This window comes from Suncus etruscus, chromosome 1 (genome assembly GCF_024139225.1).
Source record: "Suncus etruscus isolate mSunEtr1 chromosome 1, mSunEtr1.pri.cur, whole genome shotgun sequence".
Taxonomy (NCBI): Eukaryota; Metazoa; Chordata; class Mammalia; order Eulipotyphla; family Soricidae; genus Suncus; species Suncus etruscus.
Genome location: NC_064848.1, coordinates 172002692 through 172018094, shown reverse-complemented (window position 1 = coordinate 172018094; position 15403 = coordinate 172002692). Strand labels below are relative to the sequence as shown.

The following is a 15403-nucleotide window of genomic DNA, read 5'->3' as shown; positions in this document are numbered from 1 at the left end:
AACCTTTTCTAGAAATACAAGTTATAGTTTTACAAAACACGACTCATTTTTACTAAAAATATTGCTGACTTGTTAATAATATGATTTTACTGTTAGGGATAACTTTGAATTGTAGCCTGTGTACAAGATAGAGCAACTTATTGCTTACTTGATTAGTTAGTCATTTGTGGTGCCTCCCCCACCAAAAGTTTCACTTTGATAATGAAGGCTTTGATAATAGAAAAACTGTAAATAATATTCTTTACTCTGATGGGGTTGTGGGGGTTGAGATTATACAGGGTTAAAGTGCTGGCTGGCCTTGCATGTGGCCAGCCCTATGTTTTGCTTTATTTGGGGGCCATACCTGGCTGTTCTTAGGGCTGAATCCTAGCTTTGTGTTTAGGGATCATTCCTGATGAGCTCAGTGGACCATATGATGCTGGAGATTGAGCCTAGTTAAGCCACATGCAAGGCAAGTGGCCTACTATACTATCTCACTGGTCTGCCAACCTAGATTGATTCCCCCAGACCCACTTAGCCCACTTAACCCGCACACCTCCCTCACACACACTGCTGGGTGTGGCACAAAAACTAACAATTTTTTTTATTATTATAAAACAGGTTTCCTTTTAGGATTTGGATTTCTCAGTCTAGTTCTAAATATAGTCAGTGTAACAATCTAGCGGACTTCCTTTCTTTCATCTCTCAGGCTACCTATCAATATATTCAAATCCATTATAAGTATTTATAAAACATAAAGCATGTAGTTTGACATTTCTTTGTTCTAAAGACATTGCTTTCTTCTAAAGCAGTGACTCCAGGGTCAGAAAAATTGTACAGTGGGTTATATGTTTGCCTTACATGTAACCAACCTGGGTTTTATCTCTGGCACCCTGTGTGGTTCTCAGAGCCCAGCCAGGAGAGATGCCTGATCACAGAGCCAGAAATAAGCTCTGAGAACAGATGGGTGTGACCCCAAAACCAGAAATAAATTAGAACAGTGGTTCCATTATTTACAATTAAGAAAAGGACCATTTAAACTGCCAGGAAGGAATTCGAATTCAGTGGACTCAGTTCTGTATGCAGGAACTCTGAAATCAGTCCCCAGAACTATATAGACACTTTAACACCACTATATGAGTCCCTGAGAACCATTAGCTGTGGCTAAACAAACAAAACCATTTTTTGGGCTACACTGGGTAATGCTCAGGGGTTACTCTTGGCTCTACACTCAGGGATTACTCCTGGTGCTTAGGGGACCATTTGGGTGCTGGGGATCTGATCAAATTCGGGTTGGCTGCCTGCAAGGGAAGTACTCTACGTAGTATATTATTGCCCTGGCCCAGTTATCTGACTTTAGAACATTCTCTCCCTCTTCCCTGTTCTCTTTTTTACCCCTCTCCTCTCCCCTCTCTTCTCCTCTTCCCTCCCCTCTCCCCGCCTCTTCCCTTCTCCCCCTCCCATTCTTCCTCTTTCCCCTTTCTCTTCCTCTCCCCCTCTCTTCGTTTCTCTCCCCCTTCCGTTCTTCCCTCTCCCCCCCTCCCTTTTTCCCTTTCCCGTCCTCTCCCCTCCCCTCCCTCCTCCTCTCTAGCCACACTCAGCAGTACTCAGGGTTTCTTCCTGGCACTGTGCTCAGGACCACTCCTGATGGGCTAAGAGGTTCAGACCTTCTGTGGTACTGGGGTTGAAACTGGGTTTTCATGTGCCAGGCAAGTACTGTCTCTTCGGACCCACTAGCCTGTTTTCTGAATTTGCCTATTCTAGACATTGCGGTGAAATGAAATGATATATTATCATTTGTAGCTGGCTGCTTTTACACATACCGTATATTCTGGCATATAAGATGACTTTTTTATTTTTTGTTTTTTGGACCACACCCGGTGACACTCAGGGTTTACTCCTCGCTATGTGCTCAGAAATTGCTCCTGGCTTGGGGGACCATATGGGATGCCAGGGAATCGAACCAAGGTCTGGTCTGTCCTAGGCTAGCACCAGTAAGGCAGAGATACCTTACCGCTTTGTGCCACTGCTCTGACCCCTAAGAAGACTTTTTAACCCATGAAAAACTTAAAAATTTGGGGGTCATCTTATATGCCAGTATACAGCATGCTGAAACTTCAGCTTAGAGGATGAGTGATCCGCCCCCCTCTTAACACCGCATCCCATCCAGCTGCCAGGCATCATCACTCAGCCCTTTCTCTTGTCCTGATTAATCTTTCAGGGCACACAGAGGAGTTAAGCTACTGAGTGCCGTATCTCACCCAGTGGCTTTCTGGTGCTCAGTCCTCTGTCCAGCTTTTATGGAACACAAAAGAGGTGCTCTTTCTCTAGCTGTCCTATTAATCACTACACCTCAGCCAGCTGCTCTTGGTTGAGTCCCCACTCCCTGCTCTCAATGCAGTCAAAATCACAGTCACATACTACAAATGACAAATGTAAAATGATTGTTGGCACTCCAAAGTTTAGCTTTATCAAACATATAGTGTTAATCTTTGAGGGTTCTACTCTTTTTCTCTTACATTTTTTAATTTCCATTTGGTGTACACTAAAAGAGAGGTAGTCTTATACAGCAAATTTAGCCCAAACCCTCATAGACAGTTAGTTGTAATATAAATTGGCATATCTGGGGCCAGAAAGGTGGTGCTAGAGGTAAGATGTCTGCCTTGCATCCCGGTGTCCCATATGGTCCCCCCTGCCTGCCAGGAGCTATTTCTGAGCAGATAGCCAGGAGTAAACCCTGAGCACCGCTGGGTGTGGCCCAAACCCTCCCCCCCCCCCCAAAAAAAAAAGATGTCTGCCTTGCAAGCGCTAGCTGAGGAAGGACCGCGGTTCGATTCCCAGGCATCCCATATGGTCCCCCCAAGCCAGGGGCAATTTCTGAGCACTTAGCCAGGAGTAACCCTTGAGCATCAAACGGGTGTGGCCCGAAAAACCAAAAAGAAAAAAGAAAAGAAAAGAAATTACTCCTGCAGGCTCTTGAAATAGACCCTTCAAACATCAAAGGACTGTACTGCAGAGCTCAAGGGTGGCAAGGACTAAAGGAATACGATCAATCACTGTCTGATCTTAAGAAAGCTCAGGAGATAGCACCAGAAGATAAAGCTATCCAGGCAGAGTTGCTGAAAGTCAAACAAAAGATAAAGGCACAAAAGGATAAAGAGAAAGGTGCCAGAGCAGGCATCTGCCTTGCAAGCCCTAGCCTAGGACAGACTACATCTCATCCCCCCATCCTCCATCCCATATAGTCCTCCAAGCCAGGAGTGATTTCTGAGTGCAAAGCCAGGAGTAACCCCTGAGCGTCACCGAGTATGGCCCCAAAAAACAAAAACAAAAACAAAAGGATAAAGAGAAAACAGCATATACAAAAATGTTTGCTTAACAAGTAATAAAGGCAACAGAAAATAAGGGTTTTTGCTTATTATATGATCCATAATGTGTTTCCTTTGATGTCAGTTCTCCAGTGTTTACAATTTAGTAAAACTATTTACTAAATCACTCCTGCAGGCTCAGGGGACCATATGGGGTGCCTGGATCAAACCCAGGTCTGTCCCAGATCAGCAGTTTGCAAGGCAGATGCCCTTGGACTGTGCTATCTCTTTGGCCCCTAGCTTGACTTTTTAGTATCACTGTGATTTAATGAAAATATAGTCATACTAGGAGGTGTGAAATGGTATTTCATTGTCATTTTGATTTGTATTTTTCTTTGTATCTAATGAAGCTGAGCATCTTTGAGCCATTTGTGTAGAACTGTCTGGGCCGTACTCAGGGATTATTTCTTGCCAGTGCTTGGGGGAGGCTCACAACTGCTGGAAATTGAATTGGGGTTGGCCTCTTGTGAGTCAAATGTGTTATCCCCTGTACTACCTGGTCTGAGCCATTTATATATATATATATATTTTGTTTTTTGTTTTTTTGAGAAACTCCTAGTCAAATCAATTTCCCATTTAAAGTTTAAGGCAAAGTGGCTGTCCATCAGACATTGCTTAGAGACTGCTTCTTATCCTATGTTCTAGGGGACTACTCCTAGTGTTGCTTAATGACAGAAGAATACCAGAGTTTTAAACAGTTTATTTATTTATTTTTTTGTTGGGGTTTTTTTGTTGTTTTTTTTTTTTTTTCGGGCCCATCCAGTAGCACTCAAGGGTTACTCCTGGCTCTGTGCACAGAAATTTCTGCTGGCAGGCTCAGGAGACCATATGGGATGCTGGAATCGAACCCAGGTCCGCCCCGGCTCAACAGCGTGCAAGGCAAATGACCCTAAATAATAGTTTAGCCTCTCTCTCTTTCCTCAATTATCCATTTTAAATTGGCTTATTTTTATAAAACAACTTTATTCTAATAGCTGATGTTAAAGGCTAAGTTTATTCTTCCTGAATCATAAAAATATTTTTAGTGAGGCTGGAGAGATAGCATGGAGGTTAAGGCATTTGTCTTGCATGCAGGACTGGTTTGAACCCCGGCATCCCATGTGGTCCCCCAAGCCTGCCGGGAGTGATTTCTGAGTATAGAGCCAGGAGTAACCCCTGAACACTGCAGGTGGGACCCAAAAACCAAATATATGCAGTGTTCATACTGTGCATATGTGAACAGCACTGGCAATAGCACCATCAAAGTGATCCCAGGTCCTAAGTTCATAGCACTTGGTGCAGTGCTATTGCCAATGCTGTTCACACTTGCATAGTATGAACACTGCCAACTAAAGCAATATCTCTAAGCCCAAAGCAAGGCTTTTTTTTTTCTTACTCCATATAGTAAACAACAGTACTATAGCTCTAAAAAAGGAAGCTGGCACTTTCTGTGCTGTAGAATACATTACCTTTATAGAATAACCTTTTTGTTCTCTTCCAGGCATTTGCTTCATCATTGTTTCCAGGCTTTGATGGATCATGGTGTCAAAGTTGCTTCAGTCTTGGCATACTCATTCAGTAGACGGTGCTCTTATATAGCAGAATCAGATGCTGCAGTAAAGGAAAAGGCCATTCAGGTTGGCTTTGTTTTAGGTAAGTAATGGTAAAATAAAGAGTGTATTTTTATGACATGACTGAGTAAATTTGAGTTTACTTTTTTGATAATACACCTAAAGTAAAACATAATAAGAAAGCAGGTGTGATTTATTATGGAAAGTTAATATGTAAGCACCATATTTATATTCAAATGTGTTTGTTCAGAAGCTTCATTTCATACCAATGATGTGATGGTATTAATATCATTTTACAGATGAGGAAGCAGACTCAAATGTTAAATTGTTGGGGCCTGAGTAATATGACAGCGAGTAGGGCATTTGTTCTCCATGCAACCAACCCAAGTTCTATCCCCCACATTCCTATTCTACTAGGAACTGAACCTTCAGTGCAGAGCCAGGAGAAACTCTGAACACTGCTAGATGTGGGTCACAAAAAAGAAAAAAAAAGAAATTTCTTAGGGTCTCAGGACTAGAGTGAAAGTGCAATGTGTGTAGGTACTTTTCTTGCACACAGCTAACCTATGTTAGATTCCTGGCAACCCATATGGACTCCAGAGCCCTGCAAGGAGTGGATCCTGAGTAGAGGCAGAAGTAAGCCCTGAGCATCACTGGGTGTGACCTTTCCCTTCAAAAAAAAGTTGCTATGAAACTATAATTAGTGTTAGGGCTCATTTAGAGTCCTGCATTTGTGTAATTCCATGCTACATATTTTATTGCCATTTTATACTGCCATCAGTTTCGCCAATATACATCATATGCTATGATGAAATAAATATTTAATCTATTTGCTGCCTTAGTTTTTCTGACTCAAAAATGTGGGCACCGTATTTTCTGGCGTATAAGATGACCCTTCAACCCGTGGAAACTTCTTGAAAGTCGGGAGTCGTTTTATATGTCAGTATACGGTATGCTGAAACTTATTCCAGCTTCAAGGATGAGTGATCCGCCCCCTCTTACTTTTTTTTTTCCCCTCTTTTAAGAAGTAACTTACTTTTAAGACTTTTAGGAAGTTTTTCAGGGGTTGAAGGGTCATCTTACATGCTGGAAAATATGGTAATCAGTATTTTCTCATATGGGTATATAGAAAAACATCCTGAAAAAGTTTCTGTACTAATAGAAAAATATTGTTTAATGTTTATAAAATCCAATCTTTGTGACATATAATTCACAGATTTACTTAGATATGTATTATAAAATTGTTGGTTTTGTTTTAGGTAAGTAATGGTAAAATAGAAGCATGTATTTTTCCTGTGATATGAGACAGTTCAGGGGCAATTCTGGGCTCCGTTCTCGTACTCTCATTTCTTTATCATCTTTGGAATTTTATATAGAAACATTGAAAAGTGTTGTTTACCTAAATGAAACATTAAAATATGAAATATATAGTACCTAATTTATAAAATATCAACTCTTCGATGGTAAGAGTATGCTTACTTTTAGAAGGTTAAATTTTATATCTTCTTTGTTTGAAAATTTTTTATTTTCAGTTTCTTTTGGTTTTGTTTTGGGGCCACACCCATTGATGCTCAGGGGTTACTCCTGGCTATCTGCTCAGAAATAGCTCTTTTTTTGTTTGTTTTTGTTTTGTTTTTTTTGGGCCACATCCGGCAGTGCTCAGGGGTTACTCCTGGCTATCTGCTCAGAAATAGCTCTTGGCAGACACGGGGGACCATATGGGACACCGGGATTCGAACCAACCACCTTAGGTCCTGGATGGGCTGCTTGCAAGGCAAACACCGCTATGCTTTCTCTCCGGCCCCCAGAAATCGCTCTTGACTTGTGGGGACCATATGGGACACCAGGGGATTGAACCATGATCCCTCCTAGGCTAGCACTTGCAAGGCAGATGCCTTATCTCTAGTGCCAGCGCTCTGGCCCCTTCAGTTTCTTTTGAATAGATAAATTAATTGAATCACTCACTGTGAGATAGTTACAAAGTTGTTCATATTTTCTTTCATTTATATAATGTTTCAATACCCATGCCTTCACCAGTGTACTATTTCCTATCACCATTGTCCCCCTAGTCCAGTGATGGCTAACCTTTTTGAGCTCGAATGCCCAAAATGTCACACAATGCCTGGTCCTCCTAATGGCTAGTCTGGCCCTATTGCCAGGTGAGCTGCAAAGCAGACACTGGCACACTTGCCTTCCGCTGCGTCGCATATCTTAATTCTGGACCTTCCCGAGTGCCAGCTGCAAGGCACGTGTGCCATAGGTTCGTCATCAAGGCCCTAGTCTTTTCCCACTTGCCTCTATAGCAGACATCTCTCCAGTTCATCCCCTCAACCCTTTCTCATTTTGTTTTATTCACCATCTCTACTTTGATCCTCGTTTAAAAGTTTATTTCACAATTACTATCTACCTCAGGTAAACATAGGACTTTAGATTTTTTTAATTTTAACTAATTTAACTATTTGTCATTTCTGCTTTTTGTTTATTATTTAAAGTTACTTTTTTTTTCTTGTCCTGCAGGTGGTTTTCTTTCAGATGCAGGCTGGTACAGTGATGCTGAGAAAGTGTTTCTGTCCTGCCTTCAGTTGTGTACTCTACACGATGAAATGCTTCATTGGTTTCGAGCAGTGGAGTGTTGTGTAAGGTAAGTTGTCACAGATCTTACAATTACATGCTCTAATTGTATTTAGTGGCTTTTGCATATTATATATTATAATAATAATATATTATATATTATATAATAATATTATATATTATAATAATAATATATTATATATTATATAACTCCAACATTTGAATATACTGGTATAATGTTTAGTGCCACTAGTCTGATCCTCTGTTTTATCTCCAGAATGTTGTGAACTTTCTTTTTTAGCTTATGAATTAGATTGCATCTTATGTATATTTTAATATGTCATAGAGGGGGCTGGAGTGATAACACAGTGGTAGGCATTTGCCTTGCACGCAGCTGACCCAGGGCAAACATGGATTTGATCCCCAGCATCCCATGTGGTCCCCCCAGCCAGGAGTGATTTCTCAGTGCAGAGCTAGTAGTTCCTGAGTGCTGCTGGGTGTGGCCAAAAACACAAAAAAATGCGGGGGCTCATGCCCCCGCGCGTACTTCATGTACTTCATGTAATCAGAATATTCCCTATTCTTATGTTATGTTTTCCGTATACAGAATGTTTATTTTGTATTCTCCCCTTTCCCACACCCCTACAAAGCTCTTTTTTACTCCTTAACTCTCTAACCCCCTCTCAAACATCACTAACCTAGTTTACTCTTTTTAACTTCAGTAGTGTACAATCCTAATCACAGTCCAAAGCTGTGCATTGTGTGTGACAACCCCAAACTGTTTCAAGATACATATAATGGACACGTATTTCTTTAGAATATTTTGTGTTTTTTCTCTGACATCTATAATTCTTACTAAATGTTGTCTTATACAGTGATGATTCTAACCACTTTTTATCTTCTCTTTTTGAGCTGTTTAACAAGGAATTTTGGTGGAAGAGTCCCCCAGTTTAATGCTTATGATTGAACCATGTCTTGGGAATCATTGTAATTGTTCTTATGGCCTCATATTCGCCAATAACACCATGTGGCATTGCTTCTTATTTGCATAGGCACATTAAAATGGGAAAATAGTATAAATACAAATAAGATCCTATCTAATAGAGATTGGAACACACAAATCTTGTAGTGCAAAGGGACCTTACACCCTGAACATTGACATAACGACCTGGCACAGACCTCAGAAGAAAGGGCATATTCCATTCTCCCCTGAACCAGGAAAGCCATCCACGAAACATCCAGGCTGGTCTATAACATCACCTGGAAGCGATCCTCTACCACGGAAGACCTACACTGCTCAGACTTCGACCTGCTCAAAAGAGACTTCCCTTAACACTGAGAAGACTTAACAACAACAACGACCTGCTTACAGGACAGGGCTCCCTGCGTTGCCCTTTGATTGTGAGGTGAAAGGAGAGGATGCTCCACATCCTGACTTCAATGTAAGATATGCAGATTCCAGGATCTTTAATACAGAAACATGATACCAACAACAGAGACTGTGTGAAAAATAAACGTGTGTTGGCACTACAGACAATGTATTGGATTGGACGATCTAGCTTGCCTGGAGCCTAGACTTCGTCTTGTGCCAAGAAACTTCAGGGGTCTGGTCTCTTTGTACTTAGGCCAACGTTATTTCTTTCCATGTCCCTCATATTTTGGTGGGCCTATGCAAACAACAATTGCCACTCTAACACCATTTTTACTGTGCTCCTTTGACTCTAATCCTTAAAAAGAACTCACTTAAAATTTGAGGTTAACTTAAGCTAATATGCATGTATATGGAAATGTAAGAAAATACTATGCCTGTAATGTTTAAGGAGTTACGTAAGTTTTATGGCTTTAGATTGCCTTGTGTACTGTTAAGAAATATTATAATGGGTTACAATCTGGGGACTTGAGGAACAAAGTAATTGTACATGGATTCTGTCTTATTTATCTTAATGTTCTTTGGCTGAAATTTCAAAGTTAAGATATCAGCAAGGGGACTTCTGAGAATTATGTTATGGGTGATTGTCCTTCCACTGTAACTTTACCTTGTCCTCTTTCTTTGCACCCTTGTTCTCATAATTAAAAATAAAAATTAAAAAAAAATAAAATAACAAAAAAAAAAAACCACAAAAAAATTTGTCATAGAATTTTTTCACTCATTCATTATTAAGCATTTATCAATATTAGTATAATTGCATAAGTATTATACTTTATTTTTTTTTAAGTTTTTGGTTTTTGGGCCACACCCGGCAGTGCTCGGGTTACTTCTGGCTGGCTGCTCAGAAATAGCTCCTGGCAGGCACGGGGGACCATATGGGATACCGGGATTCGAACCAACCACCTTTGGTCCTAAATAGGCTGCTTGCAAGGCAAACACCACTGTGCTATCTCTCCGGGCCCAAGTATTATACTTTAAAAAAAAAGGGTGTTGCTGTGATTGCAGGAGGAAATAGATTTTCCGTATTCAATTGTTTTGGTCCCTCATCCAGAAATCTCTTATTTTTCTACTATAAGGATAAAATCATAAAAGAGATATGGCTATCATTATTTCCATTACAGAAAGATTAGCAAAAAAACCAAACAAACAAGCAGTTAATAAGCAGGATGAAATTAGTGGCAACTAATTATATCTCACAAATACACTAGAAAAGTGAATAGAACCTTTATGGTGGATAATTTTAGTTCATGTTGATTAATGATCCCATTACTTCTCAAATTTTTATAATGAAGGGCCGGAGAGATAGCATGGAGATAAGGTGTTTGCCTTTCATCCAGAAGGACAGTGGTTCAAATCCCGGCATCTCATATGGTCCCCCGTGCCTGCCAGGGGCCATCTCTGAGCGTAGAGCCAGGAATGATACCTGAGTGCTGCCGAGTGTGACCCCAAAACCCCCCAAATTTTTATAATGAGGTTGCATTATCAATTTATAATAGTAAACATTTTAGTATAGCCCAAACTGGATATATATATATATGTACATATAGAAATATACACACTATTGGAGCCAGTGCAGCAATAGGGTATTTGCCTTTCACGCAGCTGATCTAGGATGGACCTCAGTTTGATACCTGGCGTCCCATATGGTCCCCCAAGCCAGGAGCGATTTCTGAGCACATAGCCAGGAGTAACCCCTGAGCATCATCTGTGTGGCCCAAAAAAAATTAAAAGAAATATACAAACTATTAAGAGAAGATAAGGAATGTTGGTGACAGAGCCATATCACAATTACATGCCTTGCATACAGCCTATCCGGTTTCTATTTCCAGCATTCAATTTGGTACCACCTGCCTGCCAGGAGTAATTTCTGAGCACGGGGCCTGGAGGAACCCCTGAGTGCTGCCAGGTGTGGCCCTAAAACTAAAAAAAAAAAAAAAAAAAAGAAAAAAAGGAATATTGGGTAGCCTTTTGGGGAGAGCGTGTATCTATATGTGTGCTTTTTTAGCCCCATTTTGGGTCATCATTTGTTTTCTAATACTGCCACATTTCTTCATCTCTTTTTTTGCTACATAGTGATATATAAGAATTTTATCAGTTCTGTGCTGCAAAAACCAAACATATTGTGCTTTCACAGGTTGCTTCATGTACGAAATGGAAATTGCAAATATCATTTGGGTGAAGAAACATTTAAGTTAGCTCAAACATATATGGAAAAACTCTCAAAACATGGTCAGCAAGCAAACAAAGCTGCACTCTATGGAGAACTCTGTGCCCTTCTGTTTGCAAAAAGTCACTATGATGAGGTGAGTGTTTCAAAGTGCATTTCATTCTGATGTGGCTAGTAATTATAAAACAGGATAAATAAGAATCATTTTTGTTATTTTCATATATTAGACTTGCTTAAAGGTGCATACATGTACAATCTAACTAAAAACTAGGTAGAAATATTGAGATAGTTTTTAAACAAATTTTTATTTCTTTGCTTTTAGGGGCACACCTGGTGGTAGCGCACAGGCACTTTGGTCAGGGATTAGTCCTGGAGGGGTTGAGGGACCATATGGGATGGTGGAGATTAAACTTTGGTTCTCTGTTTGTGAGACAAGAACCTTACCTTATTCTATCTCCCCAGCGAAACCTTATTTATAAATATCAAAGCATAAGAAACATGTAAACATGTTATTCTTATATTTTAGTTTGATCAAGTACTTTTTTTTTTTTTTTTTTTTTTTTTGGTTTTTGGGCCACACCCAGCGTTGCTCAGGGGTGACTCCTGGCTGTCTGCTCAGAAATAGCTCCTGGCAGGCACGGGGGACCATATGGGACACTGGGATTCGAACCAACCACCTTTGGTCCTGGATCGGCTGCTTGCAAGGCAAACGCCGCTGTGCTATCTCTCTGGGCCCTGATCAAGTACTTTTTCCTAATATTTGGAGAGGGCTGTTGGGAGCACAACTGACAGTGCTCAAGACTTATTCCTGACTCTTCCCTCAGATCACACCTGGTGGCACTTGGGGGATTATATGGGTACAGGGCATTAAATCTGGGTAAGCAAGCCTGCAAGGCAAACACCCTACCCGCTGTTCTCTTGGTTCAGCCCCATATATTAGATTTTTAAAATCTAAGCCACATATATTTATTTTATATTTCTACAAAATTGCTCCTAAATAAATTGTTCCTTAAAATGAGATGTAGAAGGAAGTTTATAGAAAAAAATTATTTTCTAGTGTCTTGTAATTTGTGTCCTTTCCCCACTGTTTCTTGTCAACCACATAATACTATATTGTTTCTTTTCAGCAGCTCTTACTATTCAAACTCGTTTTATTTTGCTTTTCCTTCTTCTTATCGAATAATCAGTAGGCATAGGATGCTTATGTGTTCTCTTCTCACACTAGAGATTTCAGTGCTAGCGCATTTTCTGATACTTACTCTATCTCAATTCCAATTTCTCCTAAAATTGTTCTTGTCTCGGGGGTGGAGAGATGGCTCAGGGGTAGAGTGTTTGCCTTGCAAGCAGCCAACCTAGGACCAATGGTGGTTCGAATCCCGGCATCCCATATGGTCCCGCAGTGCCTGCCAAGGGCGATTTCTGAGTGCAGAGCCAGGAATAACCCCTGAGCGCCATCCGGTGTAACCAAAAAAAAAAAAAAAACACGAAAAAAAAAATTGTACCTGTCTCATCGAACTCTTGTATCAATTAAATCCATTATGCACATAATTACTTAGAATAGTAGCTGGCACAAAGTAAACCTTTTATTAGATAGGTGGTTAAAAATGGGCCGGAAATAGCATGGAGGTGAGGCATTTGCTTTGTATGCAGAAGGTCAGTGGTTTGAATTCCGGCATCCCATATGGTCCCCTGAGCTTGCCAGGAGCGATTTCTGAGCCTAGAGCCAGGAGTAACTACCCCTGAGCGCTGCCGGATGTGACCCAAAAACAAAAAAAAACAAACAAAAAAAGATAGGTGGTTAAAAATGAAAAAGTATGTTCAAAGATGTGATTCAGTAGTAGAACATGTCTTGGATATGTGAGGTCTTCATTTGATCCCCAAGTTTTATGTAGCTTAAAGAAGGAGAAATGTTTTTCAAAGGAAAGAACACAGTATGCACAGAGACTCCTGAGTAAGAGAGAATCTGACTGATTTTCTGGATATTTCCCATATTCTTCCAAAATATAACAATACTTTGAAGAAAAAATAGCTCAGAGAAAAATTTAAGCATGAATATTTTATGTTCGTTTTTCTTATCTCAACTGTTTGAGGCCTTGCAGGAAAAATTTAGTTTTGTTAAATGTTGTCAATTTGATTTAACAGTTTTTGTTCTTCTGTAAATGTTTGAATTTTTTTAGGCATATAAATGGTGCATTGAAGCAATGAAAGAAATAACATCAGGCTTACCGGTTAAAGTTGTGGTGGATGTTTTAAGACAAGCTTCTAAGGTAAATTTGTTAAAAATTTAACAGGTTTTGTATTAGTTGGAGAAGAGTTAGCTTATCATAGATTCTACATATGACGATCATTTTTTTTAAATTTTGGTTTCTAATGTATCACATAGATTCTAATTTTCATATGCCCAGAAAGCTTACCAAATCATTTTATTTTGATCATTTGGTTCACCAAAGTATAGTTGGAAATAGCATGTTGGTGTTCTTCTCACTTGAATTAATTTTTCTCTTACACTTTAACTTTTTTTTTTTTTTTTTTTTTTTTTGGTTTTTGGGCCACACCCAGCAGTGCTCAGGGGTTACTCCTGGCTGTCTGCTCAGAAATAGCTCCTGGCAGGCACGGGGGACCATATGGGACACCGGGATTCGAACCAACCACCTTAGGTCCTGGATTGGCTGCTTGCAAGGCAAACACCGCTGTGCTATCTCTCCGGGCCCCACACTTTAACATTTAACCTGAGTTTCTTTTGCCAGAGTTGTGTGGAACTTGGTTGTCTTTCTCCTAATAGAAGGCTTAGTTCTCGGAAGATAGTTGAGTGAGTGGTAGAACACTTGCTGCAAAATTGTGAGAGCGTGGGTTTTATCCTTAGGGAGAAGAAAGGAGGGGGGAAGAGAAGGGAGGCCAGCCAAGTTAAATCGTTTTTCGTATTTTTTTCTGGGGTCACACCTGGCAGCGGTCAGAGGTTACTCCTAGCTCTACAGTCAGAAATTGCTCCTGGCAGGCTTGGGGGACCATATGGAATGCTGGGAATCGAATCAGGGTCCATCCTGGATTGTCCACATACAAGGCAAATGCCCTAATGCTGTGCTATAGCTCCGGCCCCCAGTTTTACTTTTTGTTTTGTTTTGTTTTGTTTTGTTTTGTTTTGTTTTGTTTTGTTTTGGGCCACACCCAGTGATGCTCAGGGTTACTTCTACTATGCGCTCAGAAATCGCTCCTGGCTTGGGGGACCATATGGGATGCCGGGGATCAAACCCAGGTTCGTCCTAGGTTGGCCATATGCAAGGCAAACGCCCTACTGCTGTACTACTGCTCTAGCTTCCAGTATTAATTTTTAAATATTTCTTTGTACTGGGGCTTTAAATTTTACTTTTTACGTATCGACACAGTTCTTCTAGTTTTGAATATTTTTATTTTGATTGGGTAGTATGTTCAGAGATTTCAGTTAGAAGATTTCAGCTTATAGCCAGAAAACCCCTGAGCGCCGCTGGGTATTACCCAAAAAATATAAATAAATAAACAAACAAACAAACAAATAAATAAATAAATAAAAGAAATAGTCTAGTTGTTTGACAGTGCAGTTTTAATATAGAAACAGGTTTTGGAATCAGTATATAAATATTTTTACTTTTGCACACTAGTTGAGAGTTTATAACAGTTTTTCACTTTCTTTAGGCTTGTGTTGTAAAACGTGAATTTAAGAAGGCAGAACAATTAATTAAACATGCAGTGTATTTGGCAAGGTAGGTGATTGTGAATTAAAAATGCTTTTTCAAGTTGTCTTTTTGCTTTATATTCTAATAGTTTTGTATCTTTTTTCTTAGGGATCATTTTGGATCTAAGCACCCAAAATATTCAGATACATTGCTAGATTATGGGTTCTACTTACTCAATGTAGATAATATCTGCCAGTCTGTTGCAATTTACCAGGTATGTTACTAGTAACTGTTTTGCTACAACCTAAATGAACTTTCTTCTTCTTTCCTCTTCAGATATGGCATACAGCTGTAATACCTAAAAGTTAATGTTTTAGAAACTAAGAACTATCCAATAGGTCGGACTTTCTAAATTATAGAACCTCATTTTCGAATTTTTCTACTTTTATTTACCCAGATAATTGTCTGCCTTTGTTGCTGATATAATACATCATTATAGCTTCCTTTGTAATAGCAGAAAATATTAGTAATTTTAGGCCTGAGTTATTCTCAGGTAAATTCCATCATCTAGATGAGATATCCTTAATTTCACAGATCAGTTAAGGACAGAATAATATTGACGAGATTTCTCAAGACATATTAATGTACTTTATTTTTAAGTTATATCCTTTTAAAGCAGGTTTAATCAG

The 15403-nt window shown here is 39.7% G+C and overlaps 1 protein-coding gene across 1 annotated transcript in view; it reads left to right on the top strand.

Moving 5' to 3' along the window:
• Positions 1-15403, top strand: part of APPBP2 (amyloid beta precursor protein binding protein 2) — a 48290-nt gene that overhangs the window by 21727 nt on the left and 11160 nt on the right. Inside the window, exons 3-8 of the mRNA XM_049771878.1 lie at positions 4828-4979; positions 7415-7538; positions 11032-11200; positions 13242-13331; positions 14734-14801; positions 14883-14988. Coding sequence (XP_049627835.1) covers positions 4828-4979; positions 7415-7538; positions 11032-11200; positions 13242-13331; positions 14734-14801; positions 14883-14988 — 709 coding nt within the window. The remainder of the gene's footprint in view (positions 1-4827; positions 4980-7414; positions 7539-11031; positions 11201-13241; positions 13332-14733; positions 14802-14882; positions 14989-15403) is intronic.